Source organism: Phacochoerus africanus, chromosome 6, assembly GCF_016906955.1.
Source record: "Phacochoerus africanus isolate WHEZ1 chromosome 6, ROS_Pafr_v1, whole genome shotgun sequence".
Lineage (NCBI taxonomy): Eukaryota > Metazoa > Chordata > Mammalia > Artiodactyla > Suidae > Phacochoerus > Phacochoerus africanus.
Window position 1 is genome coordinate 119097827 of NC_062549.1, and position 25774 is coordinate 119123600.

At 40.9% G+C, this 25774-nt stretch overlaps 1 protein-coding gene across 1 annotated transcript in view; it reads right to left on the reverse strand.

The window, feature by feature from the left end:
• PLPPR4 (phospholipid phosphatase related 4) overlaps nt 1-8625 on the reverse strand; it is a 37953-nt gene extending 29328 nt beyond the window's left edge. Inside the window, exon 1 of the mRNA XM_047785218.1 lies at nt 8247-8625. Within this exon, the coding sequence (XP_047641174.1) occupies nt 8247-8324 (78 nt within the window). The 5' untranslated portion in view covers nt 8325-8625. The remainder of the gene's footprint in view (nt 1-8246) is intronic.
• Between the last annotated feature and the right edge of the window lie 17149 nt (nt 8626-25774).

Below are 25774 nucleotides of genomic sequence, written 5' to 3' on the forward strand. Positions count from 1 at the left end.
GCCCCACTACACCCTGCTGCCGCTTTGGTGCACGTTGCCATCTGGTGCTTGTCTCCTGCTTTTCAGGAAATAGCCCCAGGCTTCAGTGGAAATGCCAGTTTCAAGGACAGAAGTGAGAGATGGCCATGTGCGCAAGGGGTTTAGTGGCGCTAAGAGCGAAGGGGTGGCAGGCACGTTCAAATCACATTCTTAATTGTGTGGTATTCTAAGGTCTTGCGTGTTCTTTCCTGTGCCATCTTCTCTAATGTTATTTTAATTGGGGGGGGTGTGAGGTAATATCTCAAGAACTTTTCATTAACTCTTGGATGTGGTCTGCTCTTATCTTTACATCTGTTTTCCCTAGTGAATGACTTTGAATATAAAATATCTAGATTTCAAGCTCCAAATGCTTTCCTGTCATGTTTCCTTTGGATCATTTTCTTTAACTGCAGAGATGGCCTGATGACTGCCTCTATCAGAGCAACTGTCACTTGAGGTGGCAGTTGTTGCTTCACTTTTCTCTCTTACTCAATGACAAGACCCTTGAGAGCAAAGAAATTGTCTCATTCACTTCTCTACCCCCAGAGTCTAGTATTAGGGAAGGACCCGACATCCTGGGTACCCTCCATGCAGAGTCAACTAATGCATGTGTGGATGATCTGAACAGAAATGTCAAATGTCTACACAGTTCTTGGAATGCAGTTGGCATGATACCAGAAAGATTCCCAGGTTAAAAGATCCTTGTTTTCTCTGCCGTTAGAACATGCTTTCACTGTGAATTTCTAGAATTCTAATAATATATTTTTCACATTAAAGAACACAAGAAGCTCAAGTTGAGCCCTCCAAATGGCAATGGTAATTAATAGGGAAGAGCAAACACACCGAATATATATGTTCATGTTAGTGGGGGGAAAAATGTGTTCTATTTATACCCCAGAATAAATTACATCTTTACAGCTCTAAAAAAGACTAATTGCAATCATTCAGCGATCTACCAGTAAAGTTTAAAATAATAGTCTGCGGCTGTTTTATTACTTGTATATGGATTTTGCGTTAGGCTTGTAGTAGGTCCCTTTGTAGTCACCAGCTTTAACTTCAGGTCCTGCTTTGCTCCTCTTACATAATTAGATACAAGCACGTGCATTGTCTTGGAAAGGATTTTGTTCTTTAAACCTAATTAGAGACTAGGACCTGAGGCTGAGGACCTGTGTTGCAATTCTTAAAGGTAATTGCGTTGAAATCTTTTCTTACAGTGTAATTTCTTTCCCCTTAGAACATATACCTGTCTTTTAAAAATATGGATGCGAATCACAATTTAATGCTACTGACATTTGCCAGGTACCATGTAAAGTCGGTACTTTACATTTCTGGATGCGTTGGATCTGTACAACATCCTTTTGATTAAGGTACTATTATTATCCCCCCTGAACAGATGACTTGTAGCTCTAACCATGCTTTTCAAAGGGCCTAACACTTTGGAAAACAGAAGATCCATTAAAAATTACTTTAACATGTTGTTCAATGCCATGAGGTGTTATGAAATGTGTACCTTGGGTATTTAGATATAACTTTCAAACAGGCAGCACAATTGATTCACATGCAGAATGAGAATGACCTGCATTTTAAGCGTTATAGTCCAAGGGTAAACATAAACATTCCTCTCTTAACCTAAGGCATCCTAGAAATAGTATAACTAGGAACAAGCACTAGAACAGGCGTGAAGAGACAGACTCTGTTCCTGATCTAGCATGTTTTTGGGTAACTCAGTTGACGTTTTCAAGCCACAGTTTTCTCCCGTGGGATAGAAGACTCAAACAGTGTTCTAGGAGGACATGGTTTTATCAGACTTAATTCTATAGTAGGACTTTTCCTCATTTTGTTGCTGTTGTTGCTGTTGAAAGGTCGCTTGAGAAAGAGCCTGTGCTGTACGCATATGCTGGGAGGAAATTCTTGTAAGTACTATTTGTAACACGTTGCCACAGCAAGCAGTAACAATTGGACCTAAATGCTTTTTATTTAGCAAGCCACCTTAGACCACTGGCATGCCGAAGGGGATCTCCACGTTGTGCTCGCAGATAAGATGCCCGTTACCTTCACATACACTTCACTCCTACCTTCTATGTTTCCCACGCTCTTTCTCGTCATCCTCCCTGGTCTGGCCTCTCTCTCTTTGACATTCTTTCCTCCACATTCTGTCATCCTCATAGACCTACACAGTGGACTTTGCTGTTTTTGCTGAACGCTTCCCTCTCATGCTACCTGAATTCCGTCTCCCTCTCCAGAAGCCTCCTGGGTACCATTTGTGCTTTCCTGAAGGAAGCATCCTTTTAGGTAGACAGTCATTGTGCCCTCTACACACCCATGTCAGAATTAAACCAGCCGCTCTAGGTAGGAGGTAGCACTGACAAAGTCAAGCTGAGTGACTGCATGAAGAGAAGAACTCTATTCCACAGCTCAGACAGAAACCCAACAAAACCTCTTCCTTCTGGTACCACAAATATAGCCAAGCCATGGCAGAGACAGGTCTCTGCATCCCGCTCCCTCTTAAAGTCCAGCAGCATCGTTAGACTTATGTGTGAGGAGGAGTGATTATAAAGGTAATGAAAGATGGAGGCAGAGATCCAGACAAGCACACAACTTGTGGCTCCTTCACTTAATTGCTGGTGGCCCCAGAAAGACATTTGGCTCTCTGAGTTACAATTTGCTGATTTACAAAATAAGAATAATAATGCCTTCTTGATACTAGCTTAATACAATTAATACTACCTTCTAAGATAGTTCTCAGGATTCAAGATAATGTATGGACAGCATCTGCTATAGGTAGGAGGCTTGACATTGATTATTCCTTGTAATTATTATCATCACAATTACTAACATCCCTTTGAGGTTAATAGAAATCATGTAATTTTTTTCCTACTGGCAGAAAGTAGGACGAAGAATATTGTGAGTGACTTGACCCGGGAGACACAGTAAGATCATGGTGGAACCGAGGAATAATACGGGATTCCCCAACAGCGGGTTCTAGTTCAATACTTGGCTCTTGGTATTTGTGGAAATGTCCTCATTTAATCTCTAAAACTTAGGGCTCTATTATCTTCTCTACTTTTTGGTGTTTTTAACCAAAGGACTTTACACATTGTGACTAAAATAGGAGGAAAGATTTGCCAGCTCATTTCTGTTGGCAGGGCTTGGACTGCTTCTTTGAGTGGATTATACACGCCATCTAGAAAAGGGAAAAAAACCTACAGCTACTATTTTGGTATGTGCAATGCAGAAATGTTGTAATTTTGTACTTCTACCGATGCTAAAGTTTATATAAAAGAAAATCAGTTAGCATGTTTCCCAGTAAGAAGAGCAAATGAGTTACATAATTTTCACATAGACCTCAAGCTAGAACAGAAATCTTGTAATTAATGTTTGCTACAATTAAGATACGGTGGACACTTGCGGGAGAAGGGGATTAAAAATCATATTAGGGTTCTGTCAAGACCCCACAATGCCTAGGTATGATATTCCAACTGGACTAACCAGGGTGTCTTTGCACAAACAAAGGCTTTTTTTTTTTAACTTACCCAGGCTGGATGGTAACAGAAACAATGGCTTTTACTCCTGAGCACAAGGTCTGGTTACTGACCCTAAACTGTAGTAATTAACATCCATTAACAAAACCCTGAAATATGTCCTTTATTAAATATAACATTCAAATTACTGAAAACTTTTTGTATAATCTCAAGTCTGTCATGTTGAAAATATTCTAAATCTGTAATATGTAAGATACAGTTATTTTACACTTAATTCCTACTCCCTCTGTGTTTGTGCATGTCTCTGTGTGTGTGTGTGTATGAAAAACAGGAAATTTCAGTTTATCTGCATCTCTCACTTTGTATCTTTGCATATAGGTCAAACAGAGCTCTTTTATCTCTATAAAGTAAACATTAGATTCATAATAAAAAATATGCCATGAAGCAGAATGTTTAAATGAAAAGAATATTTTTCTGATTTATTTTGAAGAACTTGGTTTAAAGGGTAATTTATCATTTGTTTCTATTTCATGCTGAATCAATGTGAACTCATATCTTGGAACAGGATGACTAATGAGAACACAAGTGTGAGTCTGAGCACAGGTGGGGTCATTGTAATGCTTGGCATAAAGGAAATGAATTAGGCACACAGACAACCAGCTTTATCCCTTATAATACTGGGTTATTAAGCTGAAAGACCTTTCGCTAATTCTAGGTGTGCTGCTGGCTGCAATTGCACTGTAAGTGACACAGCCACCACTTGGAGAGTGCTTTGGAACTTGAAAGGCAAGAGAAACCTTTCTTCAGTAGAATGTTCCTTTTTACCTGCTTTTCTGTTCAACCTGCTAAGACCTTGGATATGCTTGTTTGAGACTCTCTTTCATAACCTGACCTTTCTTTTCCCAAGCTGACCAATGCAAACCTGAGTTGTCAGACTTGTTCACAGTGAAGTACCATGCTGGAAACAGTCACGTGCTTTGCAAATCGCCATGTAACACTGACGTATTTAATTACTGTCAACCATAAACCCATTTCTCAGCATGAGCAATTGGCAGCATAAACCAAAGATGGAAGAAAACATTAATTCTACCCATTAACTTAAGGTTTGCTTAACATCGAGTTTGGTGGTCAACTGGGACATGGTTACTTGATTTTGGTGACTGAACGCCTCAACCTCATGCCCCCAGGGATGAAATCTCCATACCCTGACACTGTGCAAAAGGAACTGATACAGCTTGGCTGTCTATTCTAGTTCAGGTATGGTGTTTGGTGTCTTACATGCTTTGACCTCATAATATATTCTAAGTTATATGGGTATTATAGTTTCTATTATATATGAATACATATGTTTATGTTACATCCTATAATTTCTATTATGTATCCAGAAGCTGAGGATGAGAGAAGTAACTTGGTCAGAATTATCCAAGTGGCGTGTGCCATTGGTGGTATATGAACCAAGTCAGTCTGGCCAATTAGGCCCAGGGTTTTTTTTTTGCCATGATTCACTCTAACTTGATTTCAGCCCCCTCTGGCCTGAATGAAACTTGTTCCTCAGTTTCCTAGTTAGTTTCTTCACATTTCATGCCTATCATGAAGAGCGACTTAAGACAGCCTGAGCTCCTTGAAGAAAGGCAAAGTTTAAATTTTCATGGTGTCCCTGACTTGAAACCCAGAGAGTGTTTTCTCCTCTAAACCTTTTTTTAAAAAAAAACATCTTCTGTTACAGAGAAACTTTATTTGGGATAGTAGTAAAAATTTGTTTGTCTTTTCCTACCTCACTGCTAACTTTGATAATATGTTAAGAAAGGCCTCTTCTGGAGTTCCCTTCGTGGATCAGCTGTTAAAGGACCTGACTAGGATCCATGAGGATGCGGGTTTAATCCCTGGCCTTGTTCAGTAGGTTAAGGATCCAGCGTCGCTGTGATCTATGGTGTAGACCACAGACTCGGCTCAGATCCCGAGTTGTTGTGGCTGTGGCGTAGGCCAGCAGCTGTAGGTCCGATTTGACCCCTAGCCTGGGAACTTACATATGCCACTGGTGTGGCCCTAAAAAGCAAAAACCAAAATCCAAACTTTTCCCATTATAAAATTCTAAAAATATACTTTGTTATTATTATTCTTTAAATTTTTAACTGTTTCTAAAATATTTAAATCATTGGTCTGTCTGGAATGTATTTTTGTATGCCACAGGGTAGGGTCTTAACTTAATCCTTAGGTCCTGTTTTCTCCTCAAATTCTGGTCCCTTTTGACTCTTTTTGTTACTTAAGTTATTGGCTGAAGTAACAGAAAAGGCTTGAAATATGTGCTTTGGGTGGTGATGTGGTGAAAGATTCACTCATGTTTCACTTTTCCATTTTAATTACTAAGGTCTGGGGAAGTTATGTTGGACAGCAAAGCGCCATTACTCTGGAGCATTTTATTGACATGTTAATTCATGCTGTATTTATTCATCTTCCAAAGGAGATACATGGCTCATTCTCACTGGCTTCAAAATGAGTCATTCCAAAGGAGTTCAGTAGTGCATTCTGTCAATCCTTTAATTAATTGGTGTACTAATATCTTCTCCCATTTTCTACAGGCTGTTTAGTGGCTCATCATGCATTTAGGTTTCAGGGAGATCATTTGCAATCCAATTTTGTGGCTCTCCCTTTGAAATCTGTCACCCCCAAGACACAATGTCCCAAGTGCACAAACTCCATGAATTGTCTTCAAGTAATTGTTCTATAGCTTGCCCTGCTAAGGAATTCAAAGAAGGGCTCTGAATGGGTCAAGTGGATTGACCCGCTGGGGCTATTTCCACTCATAGCAAAGAATTAACATTTGTGAGTTGTTTGTTCCTAGAGATACATTTTAAATGCACGGGGGGCATTTTACTTTTGAAATTTTTGATTAAAAGATAAGGTACTCCTGTTAAAGGTACCTCAAAGGTGCACATGTAAATTCTTTAAAGGCACATCCTTGATTCTCTGGTTTGCATCCTCTTTCATGAAAGTATTTTCCTTGAAGCCATACAGCTGCAATCCATGTGTGGTCAGCCTCTAGCTGACCTCAGGTGTGCTCTGTCCTGTAGGTGGAAGCCAGCAACCAACTGATTTCTCCTAGACAAATGTAATAGGTCCAGACATGCATGAAAGTGCTTTTGGACCAGACTCCAGTGGATTAGCAATGTGACAAGTGGCCTGATAGGATTTAACTTGAAGGCAGGGATCTCCACTCTCTATTGCTTTACCCTTTCCATCGAGGATTCTTCTGCGGATCCCCCCTCCCTTTTTTTTCTTGAGAAAACTCTTCATTAGTTTTCTACAAAATTATGTACATCATGGCCTCAAAATCCCTTGTGAAAAGAGGAGGGGCAAAAAGAAATGAATTCATTATTTTCAATAAACAGGTCAGATCTTTTTCCCTTCTTCGGGTAATGGATGAAGAAGTCAGCCAGCCATCATTTCCCTGAGGCTTAATGCAAATCACACACATCTTTCTTAACACTGATACCATTTAAAAAACTTGTGAGACCTAAGAGAAACTTGCAAGTATACTGTTATCTATACAAACAATCTGACAGTGTTTTCTCTCCCAAGTTTCAAGGCAGTGACTATCCCTCAACCCAGATAAGCCCCACAATCACCAAATACAGAACCTTCTATCTGTACTTGGAAGTGTTAAACCTCCATATTTGGCTGAAAAGACGGCCAAGGAAGGATATTTATAATTCAGCAACAGTCTCATAATTCTCCATGCCAGCCAGGCTCTAAGTACACAGAATATAGTTTTTTTTTTGCTTAAAACCATGATTTCAAGAAAACTATCCAACACGTCTCTTTTGTACCTATGCTTTAAGAAACCTCTTGCTTAAAAATGTCTTCCTCATGCACTGGACCACAGAGCGCTGTCCCTGTCAATCTTTATAACCCTCCCATAAATTGTTCCTCCCTTAAATACTGCATTTTGGTAAGTTAGAGGTTCCTTCTGAATACCTCTCCATGCTAATTGCGTCTCTGTAAGCAATTAACAGTTCAGTCCAGAATTAATGCACATGTATAAATCATGTAAAATCAGATGATGTCACTTATTTAAAAAAATATGTATAGATACAATATGTGTAGCTACACATATACATATGCATACATATATATGTGTTTATAGATATATAATTTTTGTTAACCGTGGAAAAGGGCCAATAGATTGATGCCTAGAGATGCAGCCCCAGTTTTGGAAGCAGATGTGAGCACCACAGTAATTATAATAGAGGAAAGGCTTTTTGTTTTTTGTTTTTGAGTAATAAAGCGTCAATGTTCCTGATCCTCTATAAACATCCCCAGCCCTCACACACTCCGGGCACGGCTGTGTGTATTTGAATTCCTATAGAAAGCTCACAGAGTTCTAGATACGTACTCAAAGATTGACGCAAATCCCAAAATATCAGCATCATGGCCCTGTGGGCCACGAGCGACGCTGTGCACACAGGCAGCCTGGGAGGGCCAGGGACCTAGCCCCACACTCACTCACACAGGTATCTCTCGTCTGCAGGCCACCTCGCAGTGGCATCGCTAGTGGTAATCACCCCGGGCTGGTATACTCGGGGGAGCTCCCGAGAAACCTAGGGGGAAGGGGGAGCGTCAGGCATTTGGGGGCAGCAGCGCGCACCCTGGCACGGTCTCGGCGCCTCCAGCCCCGTCCAGGACCCGAACTGGTTCCGGAGCCGCCCGGGAGGATCTGCATTACGCCAAGGCGCTGGGCCAACTCACCTCCACGAAATAAAAGCAGGGCAGGAGGGTCACGCTGTCCTTGATCACCTTGCCCTTTGGCCTCTCTTTCGCCGACATCCCTGCCGCCTGCCCGGGTCTGGCTGCGTCCTCCCCGGGCCGAGGTCTGCCCAGCGTAGCCGAGGCGAACTGCCTCCTCCAGCCGCAAGCGCCCGGCGCCGCTGATGTCACATTCCCCGCGGGCACCGCTGGAGCCAGCGCTGTGCAGGCTGCGCCCCCGCCTCTCCCCGCCCCTCTTTGCAGTAACCCAGCGACTCCCTAAGTGGGCAGGTCCCCTGCCTCCCCTGCCGTGCTCCCACCCCCTGTTTTTCTCGGCGGAGCCGTCCAGCTCCCTTCTCCAAGCTGTTGCTGCAATGGCTTCCCCTCCCCGCCGCCCTCGCTCTGCTCTCCACCGCCCTGGCGAGGCTTCGCAGCGGTCCGGGCTTGACGTCAAGAATCGGAAAGGAGGGATGCACCCCTGGATGCTGCAGCAGCAAGGCGGAGAAGACGCCCCTCCGGGAAGCCTCCTGGATCCCTCTAGGAACTCGAACTTCAGGATTGCTGGAGAGCAGAAGCCCAGCTCTGGCGCACTGACCCACAGCGTGAAAACCCACCTCTACCTACTCAGAATTAAAACTTGGATCCCCTACGACCAAGTAGGCCGTGGTGGGAACTCATGGAGAGCTGGCAGCTATCCAGGAATAACCTCCCTGTCTGAGGATTCTCTGCCTGGGGGACTCCCTGGCTTCCTCCGTCCCCAACTCACAGGCTGCCTGTCTGGGGATGGGGAGGCGTCAGCGGAGGCAGAAGTGTGGGCATCCTCATCGAGCCCCAAAGCCAGGGTGCGCGCTTATCTTGTCACCACACCCGCAGAACCACGTCAGGATTACAGTTAGAACTGTAACAGAAGGCACTTCTCAGACGTTAACAATCCATATTAAGCCCTTCCGTCTGTGAGTGATGTTCTTGGGTCTTCTCAACTTCTGCATGATTTTGGCAGCCCAGGAGTATCACATGATATGGCAGAGAGAGAGAGAGAGAGAAAAGCAAACATAAAACTCTGTATTATACTAAATAAGCTAACCCACTTCTGTAATCTCACATCTCTGGCCATTTCTGGTACCTTCAAGGTCTCCATTTCAAGCATCTGAGGGCCAATTTCCACCCCACCTTTCAACTCACTTCTTCAGTGGTTAGTCTGTCTTAGGATGGACTTCTATTTAAAAAAAAAAAAAATACTATAGACTGAGTAGTTTAAACAACAGACATTTGTTTCTCACCACTCTGGAAGCTGGAAGTCCCAGATCTGGGTGCCATCATGGTCAGGTTGTGGTGTGGACTCTCTTCTTGGCCGTAGGCTCACGTGGAGGAAAATGAGCTACTTTTCTGGTCTCTTCTTATGAGAGTACTAATCTCATCCTTGGGGACCACCTTCATAACCCTGTCTAAAGCTAATTACCTCTCAAAGACCCCACCTCCAAGTAATACTATCACTTTGGGTGTTAGTGTTTCAATATATGCATTTTGACAGACACCAATATCCAATCCATCACATACTCTAATAGATCTTTGGCAGCATAGCGACAATCTGACCTATCAGTGTCCGCATTTCACTGTCACTACCACCTCATACCCTTACCTTCTTCGACCAGGCTTGGGTTCCAGAGTCCACCAGGATAATCGTTCATTTCCCACCCCCTGTTCACCACACTCACGTGGCAAAATCCCAGTCTCAGTTAAATCCAGGTCTCTGCCTTTTCCAGAATAACTGAAGGTGCAGGGAGAAGAACACACAACCCATGGTCTTGTCTCACATTAGACTCATGCCCACAAAGTTCACCGAGTCCCCACTGCCTCACCATCCTCGTGTTTTCCCACAGTTTGTTCACTTTCTCCCCCTCTGAGAACCAACTCGTATTTTCTCCAGTGTCTTTAGATCATGACATTTTCAGCTGATGACTTCAACTCTTATTTCTCTCAAAGAATGAAAGTAATCAGAATAGAATTATGCCATCTTCCCAAGTTGGAGACTACTTGCCTTCAAGCTCCACCCTTCACAGTTGTCACTCTCTCCTTCCTGGACCAGAACAATAGCCTCCAAGTGTTCTACCAGCTTCCCACTACCACCCCCCCCACCCCCGCCCCCAATACCCCTGCAGTCTACCAACCACTCCCGTTACAGCAGCCAGAATGATCTTTTGAAAAGTCAAGCCAAATGTGTCATTCTGCCCAAACCCTTCAGGAGCTTTCCATCATATTCAGGACAAGAGTCAAACTCTCCATCTCTTCCTCAAAGCTCTACCCAAGGCTGCTGCCTGATTCATGAACCTTATTCATCTAGCAATCCCACTCTTGCGTTGTACTGCCTCAAGGATTTTGCACTTACTGTTTCTTTGTGCAGGAATTCTGTTCTGCCAATATCGCATACATGGTTTAACCTCTGTCCCCATTCATTCTCTTGCTCAAATTGAAACTCCACAGGGAAGATTTCTTTGACCACTCACTCCATCTAAGCAGCATCAATCACCCCAGGACTCCATTAGTCTTTATTTTTACACAGTATTTTCTTGTTTTTCATAGAACTTATCACGATCGGATAGTTTATCAAGTATGTATTGGCCAACTTTTTCATTGCCTTCCTCTCCCACTAAACTGTCAACTCTGTAAGGTCAAGTATTTATCATTATGTGTCTAGTTGCTGGAAATGTTCCTGGAAAATAGTAGGTGTTCAGTAAATATTTGTTCAAGAAATGAATGACTCAAATGATACATATAAAATCATATAACATAGCTTCTTCACATACTAAATGTTCAATAATTGTTGGTTGATTCCGTTTTTTAATTATTGTGCTAGTCATCAATTATACTTCTGACTACTACCAAAGTTACTTTGTGGGTGTGAATTTTTCAACTTTCTTAGCATCTCAACAGAATTTGCCATTCTTGGTAGAGGTAAAAAAAATGAGTTAGAAGATTTCTGAATTGATCATGTAGGAAACAATATTTATATAGAGAGGGAAGAAAGACTAAAACTGTAGCTCCCTAATTTCATTAGCCAGGGGCTAAAAATATATGATAAAATATCAGAGATGCATGCTAACCATACCTCAGTAATTCCAGAAAGTACCGAGACATCAGAAAAGTACTCTCCTTTCCTCTCCATGTAGTTTGACCAGCTTGACCTGACCATATGGCCAGGGATCAGGAAATGCTGCAGAGTTCAAAGTCAATTTCTACTGCAAATTCTTTATCCCTCCCTTGCCCAGATTTTCCTTCCTTCTTTCTCTCTTTTAAAATTCTCTCTTTCCCATCTAAAATAATTTTACAAAATAATCAAGCTGCTTTACACAGTCCCCTAAACACTAAGCACTACGGGGTAACAGTTTGATGTGTTTTCCCTACCTAAACTTTTGATGCTCAAAACAATGGAATAAACAGGGCAAAATAGTTCCCTATGTTACAGAAAAATCTTGTAGAAAAGTTTGAGAGATGAAAAACAAATAAATAAAAGGCTGGAGTTCCCGTCATGGCTCAGTGGTTAACAAACCTGACTAGCATCCATGAGGACACGGGTTCTCCCTGGCCTTGCTCAGTGGGTTAAGGATCTGGCGTGGCCATGAGCTGTGGTGTAGGTTGCAGACGTGGCTTGGATCCAGCGTTGCTGTGGTGCTGGGGTAGGCCAGTGGCCTAGCCCGGGAACCTCCATATGCCATGGGTGCAGCCCTAAAAAGACCATAGATAAACCAAATAAATAAATAAAAGTTTGAACCAGAGGAGAAAGAGATTTGAGTCAGAAGACTGGATCTATTATGTTTGAAACCCGCTCTTGAGCAAGTCACTTAATAGCGTTAAGCTTCAGTTTCCTAATGTATAAAATGAGAATAGTATTGGTACCAACTGACAGCAACATTCTCTAACTCAAATATGACAGTACATGAAAGCACTCGGTAAATAGTCAAACTGGTCCATCCATTCATGTGTTCATCCGTTCAACCTACAAATATTGATTGAGTCCCCCCACTCTGTGAGAGGCATTTTTCCTTCTGGATAACCACTGGAGAAAAGAAGATATGGTTCCTGTCCTCATAGAACTCACATACCAGTGGAGAAGGGAGAAACACAGATAGTCCATTAGTCATCACAATAGAAAACACTTCCATGAGGCTCACCATGGACAAGGCACTGTTAAAAATGCTCTGCACACATTACTTCATTTAATTCTTACAACATCCTTAAGCACTGGGTACCACTGTCACATTTTTTTTTTTTTTCCAGTAGAAGAAGCCGAGGTTAGTTACGGTATGCAACAATTCCTATAATTAGTGGAGCTAAGATTTTTGAACCATGTGGATTGCTACAAGCTCTGTGTTCTTCAGGTTATACATACGGCCTCTCTTAACAAATGTATAATTGCATCTTGTGATGCACACTACCAAAGAAACCATTAGGATGCAATTGTAATTACTGCGAGAAACTTCTTAAGTATGGCGGCCAAGGAAGGACTTGGGAGGAGTTGACAGTCAAGCCACTGATAGCACTGAGATTATTAGAGGACATTGCTGAACTAAAAAATATGCTCTATCCTCCCTTCACCGTATAAATCCGCATTTAGGCCAAGGATGGAACTTGCATGTTGAATGCTGCTTCAGGGAGCATTAGAATTTTAATCCACTAAAATTAAACACAATCTCTTGTGCCTCACAGAACTTGAGTATTTTCCATGGAAATCTTGTTCCAGTGCATTCAAATGAAAAAATAGCACCCACTGGAAAAGCAGCACTCTGACATTTCATAAGACAGTGTACTTCACGGCACAAATAACCTGGAAAATATATGCCTGAAAATACACTTGACATCATCATTAACACTGTCAGACTCCCGAGATAAGAAAGAAGTAGCTTTCCTATGTATTGGCTTTGGTTGCCCACTGCCGAATACACACTCTTCTCCAGCTTCCCAGCAACGATTCCTCCTCAGGCTATTTGTCTGACATTTATCTTTAAGGTCATCAAAAGCTGTATCTCATGTTCCCGTGCATTTCCCAGAAATTAGCTCCCTTTACAGGATTTTGAGGAGACAATGTAAGATTTTATTTCTTTTTTCTTTCTTTCTTTTTTTTTTTTTTTTTTTGAGAGAGAGAGAGGTTTAAAAGTGGTGAGTGTGCAGATGTGAGAGGGAGGAAAAGTACTGAAATGAGGAAGGTCCTGGAAGATATTCTGGCCTCGTCATTGACCTACTGTGCATCTGCGGAGGAGAACATTTTACCCCAGGGACCCATTTTCCTCACCAAAAAATGGTGTTAGAATGGTAAAGCGGATGTCTGTTGTTTCTGTTTGTCCAAGATCCATTGTTCCTTCTTCTTCTGCCCACTTCTTGAATGTTCTTGGCGGGCTGTCCTCCTCCCCGCAGTCAGAGCTGGGCTGCAGTGAAGGTTTTCAGCCCTCTCTGGAGTAGGGGGGGAGGTGAGCAGGCGTAATGTCCCAGGGACGTGAATCTCAAGGAGAGTGATACCAAGATGGAAAATTCTAGGTGTCGATTCATGGCCGAAGCAGAGAGAACAGCAATTAATGTTGGTCTTTCAATTCTCAGAACTGCCCTTTGCTTCTTTTCAGAAGTCTGGTTTTTCTCCTGTTGTTGTGGTTGTTGTTTCCCGGCACATCCCATGCCTCTCAAATTCCACTCTCTGTCTCTCTAGCTCTTTTCCTCTCTCATTCTTTCAGTAATCTAGGCAGAGTCTACTTCTGTGACCTCAAACCTCTAACTAATACAAAGAGATCACAAGACACTCATTTGCTAAAGGATTAATTTAAGGTTAAAAACAAAAAAACAAGAGTTCCTGTCATGCCTCAGTGGTTAACGAACCCGAGTAGCATCCATGAGGACGCAGGTTCGATCCCTGGCATTGCTCAGTGGGTTAAGGATCTGGCGTTGCCAGGAGCTGTGATATAGGTCGCAGACGCAGCTGGGATCCCTCATTGCTGTGGCTGTGGTGTAGGCCAGCGGCTACAGCTCCGATTTGACCCCTAGCCTGGGAACCTCCATATGCCACAAGTGAGGCCCTAAAAAAATAAATAAAAACAAAACAAAAATAAACAAAAACCCAATACCTAACAGTATTTTCTGGTAGGAGATACAGGAAATACTTTTTAATCAAATTTTATATTTTCTTACTATCAGTGATTTTGAGTGGAAAGATCCAGCAATCTCCTTGCAGACACAGCTGAAGCCAGTGGCGAGTACTGTTACTGTTACCAGAAGTGGGATCCAGCTGCTCACCACTCAAAGCCGATATATTTGAAAGGCTACATTGGTGGAAAAGAATGCTTACTTTATGTCAGAGGCCAGGGGGGTGGGGAGAAGGTAGACTCCAGTCCAAAGACTGGCTTGCCACCACTGACCATCAGTGGGCGAGAGTTTTTAAAGGGGAGTTTTGGGGGTGCAGATGCAGAGGGAGGGCTCTAAAAGCAGAAACAGCACAGCCAGCTCTGGCTGTGCAGTGATCTGATCAGCATCATCTTGATTGTTTTAAGTATAGTTACTCTTCAGTTCCAGGGTCAGTTTGTTCCCATTTCCTTGAGGCGAATTCTCAGATTTATGGCAGCTTATGTCATGGCAACAGTCCAGTCATCATGTAGTTCTTCCACCTGGTGGGTGTTTCAGTAGCTATAAGACAGCTCACAGGATATGGCTCAGAATATTACCTATAGCCCTTGAGGAGGAACTAAAGATCCTTCACTTTGCTTAATGATTAAACTATTATTCTTTTGTCTTGCTTGACTTATTTCCTTTGCATCTGTATTTTCCCACTTCTCTGATTAAACTTATTCTTTGGTTAAAGTTTTCCTACAGCTAGAAGGCAGGTGGAGAACATGTGGGAGAAGGACCATGGGGTCTTCTTGCTGTTTCAGTAGCTCTGCTAAAATCTGTTAATTTTGTCCGTTGGCTACCAGTTTTGTCTTTTATGGGGCGCTCCAGCTAGCTGCATAACAACTGCCCCCAATATGTGCACAGCCTACAAATAGGAGCATCATTTTTGTTTTGAAACATTTGATACAAAAGTACTTAATTGAATTTTATAACATCCAAGTTATCACAAAGAATCTAAAGGTTACTTTTGTCAATAAAAACAGAGCTGTTGGATGTTTTCATTTTGATTTCAAGAGTCGTTATATTTTCAGTGATTGCAAAAAAAATAATTACAGGTTTTTATTAGCTGTTTGTGCAGAATTTCAGTGATGACTATCAAGAAGTTAAAGAGCTCAAAATTAAAAAAAATTATCAGAAAACCCTATGTAGCCATTCCTTGGCTTCATGAAAGTAAGTGCAGGTTTCTCATGAAAAAAAAAAATTTAATAGATTTTATTTGGAAGTTTTATATTTGAAGTATCTCCTTAAAACTTGATTTGTCTTCATGCTTATATACTAATTACATATTAATTACAAATTAATGTAATTCATTTTCCCAAGTTTTATATAGCTGCCTTAAATTTCCTTTTAGTTCACCTACATGTGCTTCATTAATAGACAATTTCATGTGTGAAAAAGTTGAGAAAGACATGAACATAAATTGGCTCTTCCTTTTCTTTCAGTGTTGGTACAAATGGTTCTCCACGGTCTTACTGGTGAATAATAAGCAGCAGATCATTCGCGTATAAGATATATCCAACCACTCGGTCTGAAAGTCTCTTCATCAACTTGGTTTTAGTCCTGCCTTTTCTCCTTTATAGTCTCCAGATTCTTTTGAACTTCCAATAAAATAGCGCTCTTTCATATTTGTCTCTTCCCTGTTTCCGTCTGCATCGGTTAATGTCCAGTTTCCTGTAAGAGCTGGCTGTGACCTTCAAGCTCTTCTTACATGTAACACCCGTCTGGATAAGCGTCCCGTTAGACACTAATTATCGAAGCAAAATAGCCTTACTGCACCATCTTCAGACTGTGTCCTTTCCTCTGATGAGCATGTTTGAGCCGTACTTGGTCCATGTTCATTCTGTCCTGCCACCTTCTCATATGCTGCTCCCCTCCCCTGAAATGCCTTAACATCCCATGTTTCCAAATTTTATTTGTGCTGATCCAGGGACTTTTCTCTGAATACCACTGGTCCTTATTTGGCACTGCACATTCTAGCATTTGATTAGGAACTGTTTTGTTTTATCAGATATATTCCAGTCTTATACCCCCAACTGTAGGAGTGAACTGGGGAGAGACATGTCATTTCTCCCCCTTCCACCTCTGCTCTCACCACTTTGTTCAATTCTTCATTACTGCCATGACATTAGAATACCCTCCAGGCCAATTTCTCTGGCTTTACCTTTTCATTTTCTCATCAGTTGTTTAACTTTTCACCAGGATAATTCTCCTAAAGCATGCTTTTGATTATGCATTTGTTTGCTCAAAAGCAGTCCATGGTTTTTCAGTCTCTAGCCTGGGCTTCATTTATGAGCTTCATTGGTCCGGCCACCACCAACCTTCCATCTCACCTCCCGTTCTCCCCTAGGCAGACTCTGCACTCAAGATACCCTAGCCTAGATGGTCCTACAGAAACCACACTCTCTGCATTGAAGTGTTCTGTGTGTGCTTCCTTTTCCCATCCTCAAAAATTGCAGACAAAAAGCAACTTCCCAATGAAGTCTCTCTTTTCCATGATCTTTTAGGACTTGCCTTGGAAATTGTTTGTAAATGTTATATTTTACATTGTATTTATTTTTCTCATAGATATTTATTTTGTCTCTTGGAGGTATGGACCAGGTCGAGCTCATCTTTCTTTTTCTTCTTTCTCGTCTCTTGAACCCATAGTGTAATATTTTGAACATATCAAAAGTTCAGTGAATATTTACTAAATGAATAAATTCCATAATTTCCATGCTCCCCTGCAGGGGCCAGCACCACCATGGAACAGGATTCTGAGTATATACTTATTGATTCATTTAGGCTTCTATGACTCATGATTCTGTAGGAATAAGTACTCACCCTCACACTCCCTCCTTCTCTCTCCTGACACTTAGAGAACATTGACAGTTCTCACCAGAAGTGTGAAAGGAGTCTGACACACACTAACGAGAACTCACTTAATCTTCATTAGTCCAGAGTGACTCCTGTTCTCTCAATCCTTCCATAATTATTCATCGATTGCATAGAGTTTGAATAATAATTAGTCCAACAGGAGGATATTGAGCATCTGTCTGAGCTGCTGAGATGCCTGATCCCGTCAGATTTTCATCCCTCTCTTCTCTTCCCAGCAGCTAGCCAACTGTGATCTCGCAAATATTGCAAATCAAATTCTTCTAAATTCTACTGAAGACTCACTTCCCTTAGGAAATTTCCTAGGCTTATCTTCAGGCTCTCACAGCTCCCAAAGTCTTCCCTAATCCACATGCTAGTTGTCCTCTTCTTTCTCTGAGTATCCATGCTCTTATGTGGCTCTTGCTGTTATGCTCTCTTCTATCCTGGTCTCCTTAGCTGTTGAACTCTTCTGTAGGTTGGAACTTCTGCTTTATTTGTCGTCCTAAATGGCAGTTTCTCTTCATGCTCTCTTTATTTGACTGCCCTGATGATAGCCATCATGTTTTCTTTTTACTGAGAGATAATTACCATATAACATTATATTGATTTCAGGTGTACAACTTAATGATTCAATATTTGAATATATTGTGAAATGATCACCCTAATAATTCTAGCTAACGTCTGTCCACATACGTAGTTACAACTTTTTTTTTCTTGTGATGAGTGCTTTTATGATCTCCTCTCTTCGCAACTTTCAAATATGCAGTGTTTCAAATATGCAGTCCTCTTAAGAATAGTCACCATGCTTATGTTTTATAACCAATTATAGGAAAAATTAGGGCAGGAGTCCAAATGGTTTTGGAAGGGATTATTAAAAGGAAATATCTTCCCAGACTTGGAAAGCAATGTAAAAAGATGGAAAGAAGTTGTTCTTAACCTTTGCTGCCACTCATACCACTTTTGTTCTTGCAGTATGTTCTGAAAGCAGTTACGAAATGAGCTAAAGATAGTTCTTAAAATTGATATCTCATAACTCTGCAATAAAACAGGTACTGTTTGAATAGCAATATGTAAACTACATGAAAACTATACATTTAAAACAACTTTTACTCTTTTAGTTATAGCTTCGCTAAAGGCATGTTCATTGAGATTTGAAAAATAGCCACATTCATGCTGGACCTTATTTCGATGTGCAAAATTAGCACAAATTTGATTTCACACAGGTGTGGAGTCACAAATGGAGAAGATCTCTTCTGTTTTTGAAGATATGGAGATGGTGCTCATTCAAACTCCACATTTCTCAGATTCAGTGACTCAGTTTTTTTTTCTCTTCTTCTGTCTCTTTAGGGCCACACCTGTGGCATATAGAAGTTCCCAGGATAGGGGTCTAATCGGAGCTATGCCACAGCCACAGCACAGCAACGCGGGATCCAAGCCACATCTGTGGCTTATACCACAGCTCACAGCAACACTGAATCCTTAACCACTGAACGAGGCCAGGGATCAAACCTGCATCCTCATGGATACTAATCAGATTCATTTCCCCTGCACCATGATGGGAATTCCCTTGGCAAATTTTGATTGGTGAATTGTGCAAGTTGTGTGATGGGCCAGCATTATAAGGTTATGCCAGAATAAAGATAAGTGGAGTAGTGACAATATAAAAGAATTAAAATATACAGTGTTCTTTACATTTGCATTTTGGATAACTTAGCTTTTATTTAATTTAGAGAGCCTAAAGTCTTTCCAGAAAGACCTTATTGCATCCCAAGAAAAATGACCTCACATCTGAATAAGAATATCTTTTAAACAGGGCTAAATTTTCTTTCTTTCTTTCTCCCTTCCTTTTCTTTCTTCCTTCCTTCTCTTCCTTCCTTCCTTCCTTCCTTCCTTCCTTTCTTTTCTTTTGTCTGTCTTTCTTTCTGTCTTTCTTGGGCGTTCCTTTCTTGCTCGTCTTTCTCTCTTTCTCTCGTTCTACTCTTTACTCTGCTTCTCTCTTCTCCTTTCTCTCTTTCTCTCTTTCTTTCTCTCTTTCTTTCACCATTTTTTTAGAGCTGCATGTGTGGCATGTGGAAGTTCCTGGGCTGAGGTCGAATCGAAGCTGCAGCTGCCGGCCTATGTCACAGCCACAGCAACTCCCCATCCAAGCCACGTCTGCAACCTACACCATAGCTCACAGCAACTCCAGATCCTTAACCCACTGAGTGAGGCCAGGGATCAAGCCCACATTGTCATGGATACTAGTCGGGTTTGCTACTTCTGAGCCACAACAGTACTTGTAAATTTTCTTTTTATAATGACAAACTGCATGTTCATTCTATAGGCAAAGAGAAATGTCACCTTGGAGCAGCTCTTTGCTTTGAAAGGGATGACATAGGCACATTTAAATTGAGTAGGATCCAACATCCTTAGAGAAGGACATCGCACAGCTTTTGTGGCCAGGAATTCTGCGTTTGTATTTTCTTTAGGATGTTAAGAGATGAATCAGTTTTCTAAAAAGCTAGGATTTTAATGGAAGAAAGAGAACCAGACCCCGACCCCTATCTTACTGGATAAAAGTTAAGGGCGACTCTCCAGGTGACCTAGGGTAGCTCTAAATAAGAGGCTTCCTGGCGGGAGGGGATATAAAGACTCACAGGAGGAACACACTGGAAGGAATGAGCTTTTGACTTGGTGACCTCGATCCAAAATAACAGGGCCCTTGTGCTGACAAAGAAGGGCTGGTCTTGGATTGGATATGGCACTCCGCTGGGGAGCCCCTCTGGCCTTCACCCTGACATGGTGTGGTGCTCTGAGGGACAACGAATGAGCACGAGCTTGTAAAGGAAGAGATCTCGAACCTGCTCATCCCCAAATGCGGCACTGCGGCCGGTGCAGGGTCCGAGTCCCCGAGGGGATCTCGGAAGCCTTGCGCTAACCTCTGTTGGACTGTGGATGACGAAGGTGTGGCAGCAAATGGAACCAAGATGCCACGGAAGTGAGGCTTTTGATCCTGTCTCTTCTGGCACTGGAAGTGGACGAACCCCTTTAGCAGCAAATCAGCCCCCGGGGTCCGTGGTCCAGAGCAGGGTTGGTGAATGACCAGCTCACAGACTAAACCCAGCCTTCTTTTCTGGTATTATTGAGACACAACCACGTCCACCCGCTTTTGAACTGTCAGCTGCTGCTTTGACGCTCAGGTGGCAGAGCTGAGTATTCGCGACACAGACGATATCACTCATAAAACCTAAAATATTTACTCTTGGACGCTACTGAGAACGTTGCTGACCCCGATTTTCAACAGCTTTCCCCGTGTCGCTTCACACCATCTATTCTCATTCCCACTAGTTCCCGATTTTAGTCGCCAAGTTTACTCTGAGCCCATGTGGGTGCTTTTACTGTCTTCAGAATGGACCGGGACTTTCTTCAGATGCCATCCCAACCATCACTCCCACAGCTGAGTTCTTAAACAATGTTCTACCCCCCTACAAATCTCCAGTGCTTGATTCTTTAGTGTTATATCCTGGGGAGTGAATTCACCGAGCACAGTGAATTTCTGACATGACTTTGGACACACAGAAAAAGCATGAACGCAAAACAGCACGTTGATAGAACACGATGGAAGATAATATGAGAAAAAGAATATATGTATGTGTGTAACTGAGTCGCTTTGCTGTATAGCAGAAATTGACAGAACACTGTAAATCAACTATAATAAAAGAATAAAAAAGAGTCTAAAATTTATGTTGACAGATTTGACAAAAATTAAAAATACAGGAGTAGGAACCATGAGGTTGCGGGTTCGATCCCTGGCTTTGCTCACTGGATTAAGGATCCAGCGTTGCCGTGAGCTGTGGTATAGGTCGCAGACGTGGCTCGGATCCTGCATTGCTGTGGTTGTTGTGTAGGCTGGCAGCTGTAGCTCCAATTAGACCCCTAGCCAGGGAACCTCCATATGCCGAAGGTGTGGCCCTAAAGAGCAAAAAAAAAAAAAATTAAAAATAGGCCCTAATATGCCACAAAATACAATAGAGTAATAGCTTTAATAGCATATTTAAATTTCAGACATACTTTTGCCTTTGCAAATACTATTCAGAGAAAATTTTAAGCCTTAAAATGTCATAGAATGGCAAAAGCCATATTAATCGAGTATCTTTAATTCGTTCAATCTGTGCTGAATTCTTTCAAAGTTATTTAAATGGCATGCAAATTTGAATAAATTAACCAATTTTTCAGGCAAAGCAGATGGAACTTTGGTCTTCACGTCATTTGAGTGCTGAAACCAACAGTTATATTGACTAGAGAGAGCTACACCTAGATTTAATGGAGATGATGTTGTATCCAATGACCAGTTACTCATTACCAGCACACACAGTACAATTTTTAAAAGCACATATATTGAATGCATTCATACATACATAGTGAGTATATATGTATGAGAGAGGTAGCTACATTCTGTCATGCATCTGCCTCTGCATAATTTAAAATAACTTAACAGTTCAACAAATATTTATTGAGGGACAACTCTATTCAAGGAACTGCACTAGATACTAAAATTTCAGAGATAAATAAGCACAGTCCTGTTCTCAGCAAGTTCACACTCTGCTAAGGGAAGTTATGCAAAAGCAAGTGCTTAGAAAAGAGATCCTGGTCTTCAAAATGTCTCCTCTCCCCCTTAAAATAATATTAATAAATGTTTTTCCTTGCCCATTTTATGTTAGCGTTTAAAATTTTAATATATTTAAATTATTGCAAATGATATCATCTTGGCAGGTTGTACATATTGAAAATATTCATTAAATCAGTAAGATCACCTTAGAACATATATCCCCTGGATCTAAACATTGTTAGGATTTGATAACTATCTTCATTCATTAAAAATATAAATGAGGGAGTTCCCGTCATGGCTCAGTGCTTAATGAACCCAACTAGCATCCATGAGGACATGGGTTCGATCCCTGGCCTCGTGGAGTGGGTTAAGGATTGGTGTTGCTGTGAGCTGTGGTGTAGGTTGCAGATGTGGCTCAGATTTGCATTGCTGTGGGGGTGGTGTAGGCTGGCAGCTGTAGCTCTGATTCCACCTCTAGCCTGGCAATCTCCATATGCCTCAGGTGTGGCCCTAAAAAAAAAAAAAAGACAAAAATAAATAAAAATAAAAATATAAATGAAAAATGCTTCCAGTAATGGTGATGTAGGTGATTGAGACTAATACTCTTGCTAACTGCAAGTAAAAAAGCTAGCCACAATACAGACACTATCCTGAAACAGCATCAAATACAACCACTCCGTGATGAAGAACCAATCTTAGACCAGTGAGCAGGAACACCTCAAAGAGGTGAACTGAAGTTGTTGACCCCAGGGGCATTCATCCATGTCGCGGGAGCAACTCATACTTAAGTAAGGGGGCTAAGGTGACTGGGAGGGAACTTCCCAGGAACCAATTCGGGGGCTGAACTTTTGGAGATGGGAGAACTGACCCAGCAGTTCAGTAACTCCCAAAGGCAGAAACTCAGCATAACTCACCTCTGTTATGAGAAAACACCCCAGAGGACTGAAATCTGGGAACCACCCACGGTAGCTCCAAGAATCTTCAGAGTTCCTGCTGGTGGAGAGGCTTAAGGATCTGGCATTGTCACTGCAGTGGCTCTGGTCACTGCTGTGGTACAAGTTCGATCCCTGGCCCAGGGAACTTTTGCATGTTGCATATCTGGCCAAAAATAAATAAATAAATAAATAACAAACAAAAAAACCAAAAAGCCCTTGATCCTGTACTGCAAGTGTCCACAGGTAACTGGGAGTAGAAAATAAAATTCTTTAAGAAAAGAGCATGGTAAGTGATAAACTTTATCTAAATATATTTTTTCAAATAAAATGGGCGAGCAAATAATTTAAAATTACAAAGCAGATAATAAGTTTACATGAGTCAGACTCAGTAGAAGCAATACATGAATCCCAAAGAACTTCAGATATTGGAAATATCAGACATGTATGGGCTAAAACAAACACTCTTTTCCTGGAGCTAAAAGTCAAACAAAATTTTTAAGGAACTGAGTTTTGCAGACTGAAGAACTATCTAAAATTACATAATTGAACATTACTTAAATAAATAGATTTGACAGGAAATTAAACCTTTTTAAAGGGTAAGGATGGAAAATAAACATGATAAAAATAGCATATAAGTCAGGAAAGAATCAAAATCTATAGTATTCCAAGGTTATTCACTGTTTTAAAGGAGGAGAAAAAGGAAATAAAGATATATCAGGTGAAGGCAATTTTTTTTGTATAGAACAAAAAAAAGCACATAGGAAAGCGGAAAATGTAAGTAGATAATTCATAATGTATCATGTATGTAATACATAATTATATATGTAATTACATGACTTCAAATTTATTGTTATTTAGCTAAAATAAGAGAATTAACATATCAGATTTAAAAATTAATTAGATCTTATTTAAGATTTTAAAGTGTAAAGAAGGGGAATAATATACCATACAAAAACCTAGCCAGAAGAAACTGATGTGGTTACACTAATATACAGTGGAATAAAAAGCTATCCAATTCCCATTGGAATTAAAGTTTTTCAAGACATCTACAGTAAAAGCTAAAAAAAAATTAATGGGAGAAATTAAAGACCTAAATAAATGGAGAATTGTATCATGTTTGTAGAGTGAAACACAATAACACAAAATTGTCAACGCTCCCTAAAGCCTATAAATTCAAAGCAGTCCCAATAAAAATTCCGAAAGATTTTTTTAAGGAGCTTGATAATCTGATTATAAAATTTATAGAGAAGTAATTTTGCCTGTCTTGAAAAATAATTTGTTCATTAGATATTACATCCATTTTCTCAATTTCTTATATCAAAATATAATACCGACATAGCAAATGACTTAAACCATATCTTAGTCATTCACTTAGAAACACTCTGTTTATCAAATGAAATTTATATAATATGGAGTACAAGAAACCCTATAAAATTAGCAATTATTTAATTTTGGAGTTTGCCTTTAACCTCAAGTAAAATTTTATATGTTTGAGCCAAATCTATTTCAAATGCAAAATATGAAATTAACAGAGAAATAAAAGAATTATTGTACATAAATTGCTTAGCATTTACTGGTTAATAGTTGTTACATTTATAATTATGAATTTGACCAGCACATCTCCACCTGAGGAGCATAATTTGGTATTAATTTAATCCAGTTGCTCAAATTCAGCTTATTAAGTCTCAGGTTACATTTTTGGGGTCTGATACACCACAGCAAGAGTCAAGAGTCAAGGTCAATGAGAATTGTATCTACCTTTTGTAAAGTCAAAAGAATGCTACGTCCTCATTCTCTTGGACCCCTGTGTAGCAGGTATAGAGATTAGCTTGCTGGTCGATGAGAGTCATATAGCCTGACTGTGTCCTCCAACCACAGCCACCGCCAGAAGAAGAGACACCTAGATTCTTTGACAGACCTTTGGGGGAACCCTGTCCAAATTGTTGAACCACAACCTGTAAGCTAAACAAATGGTTGCCACTAAATTTTGGGGTGATTCATTAAGTACCAACAGCTGTTTCAGCTGGAATGATTTCGCCTGGGATTCTGGCTGCAAAATCTTTTTCTCGTCTTTCCCAAGCCTGGCTTTCAGCTTATCTGGTGATGCTGAGATTCTATTTAAAAATAAATTCCTTTTCTGCTTAAATCAGTTAGACATGGTTTCTGTTGCTTGCAACTGAGGTCTCTGACTTGGAATGAAATAGAATTTTGAGATGCTAATGCATTTTTATTGCCAGTAATTTACATCAGTTCACAGTATTTTCTTCTAATACCTAATGCATTATAGCCTAACTTATTGGGAGAGCAGAAGAAATATATTGCAGTGAACCAAAAAGGCAGTTCTTGGTACAGAAAAGAAATTTAGAATGAGAAAGAAAAAGTTTATCATTTTCTTTGCTTTCTCTGCCACCCTTGGCACCCCGCCAACACTAGAGGAAGAGTCTGTGGTTTTGGAAGAAGAGAGAAAATTAGAAGTGAGCAACTTGAGCTCTAAAAAAAAGGTGAATTTAAAAAGTAATGTAGGAGTCCCGTTGTGGCTCAGTGTTTAACAAACACGACTAGCATCGGGTTCAATCCCTGGCCTTGTTCAGTGGGTTAAGCATCCAGCGTTGCCTTGAGCCGTGGTGTAGGTCACAGACGTGTCTTGGGTCCTGCGTTGCTGTGGCTATGGTGTAGGTGGGCAGCTACAGCTCTGATTCAGCCCCTAGCCTGGGAACCTCAATATGCTGCGGGTATGGCCCTAAAAAGATAAAAGACAAAAAAAAAGTAATATAGATATAGATGATATGAAGATATAAATTAAACATAGGATAGATATATAGCCATAGACATATGTAGACAGAGATGATATAGATTAGATACTGATGTTGATATAGACATACACATGGGTATAGATGATACAGACCTAGAGCTAGATGATACAGATACAGATACAGATACAGAACACACATACAGAAGTGGCTTGAGCAGATCAGGAGTTTATTATTTTTCATAAGACAGTGCCAGAA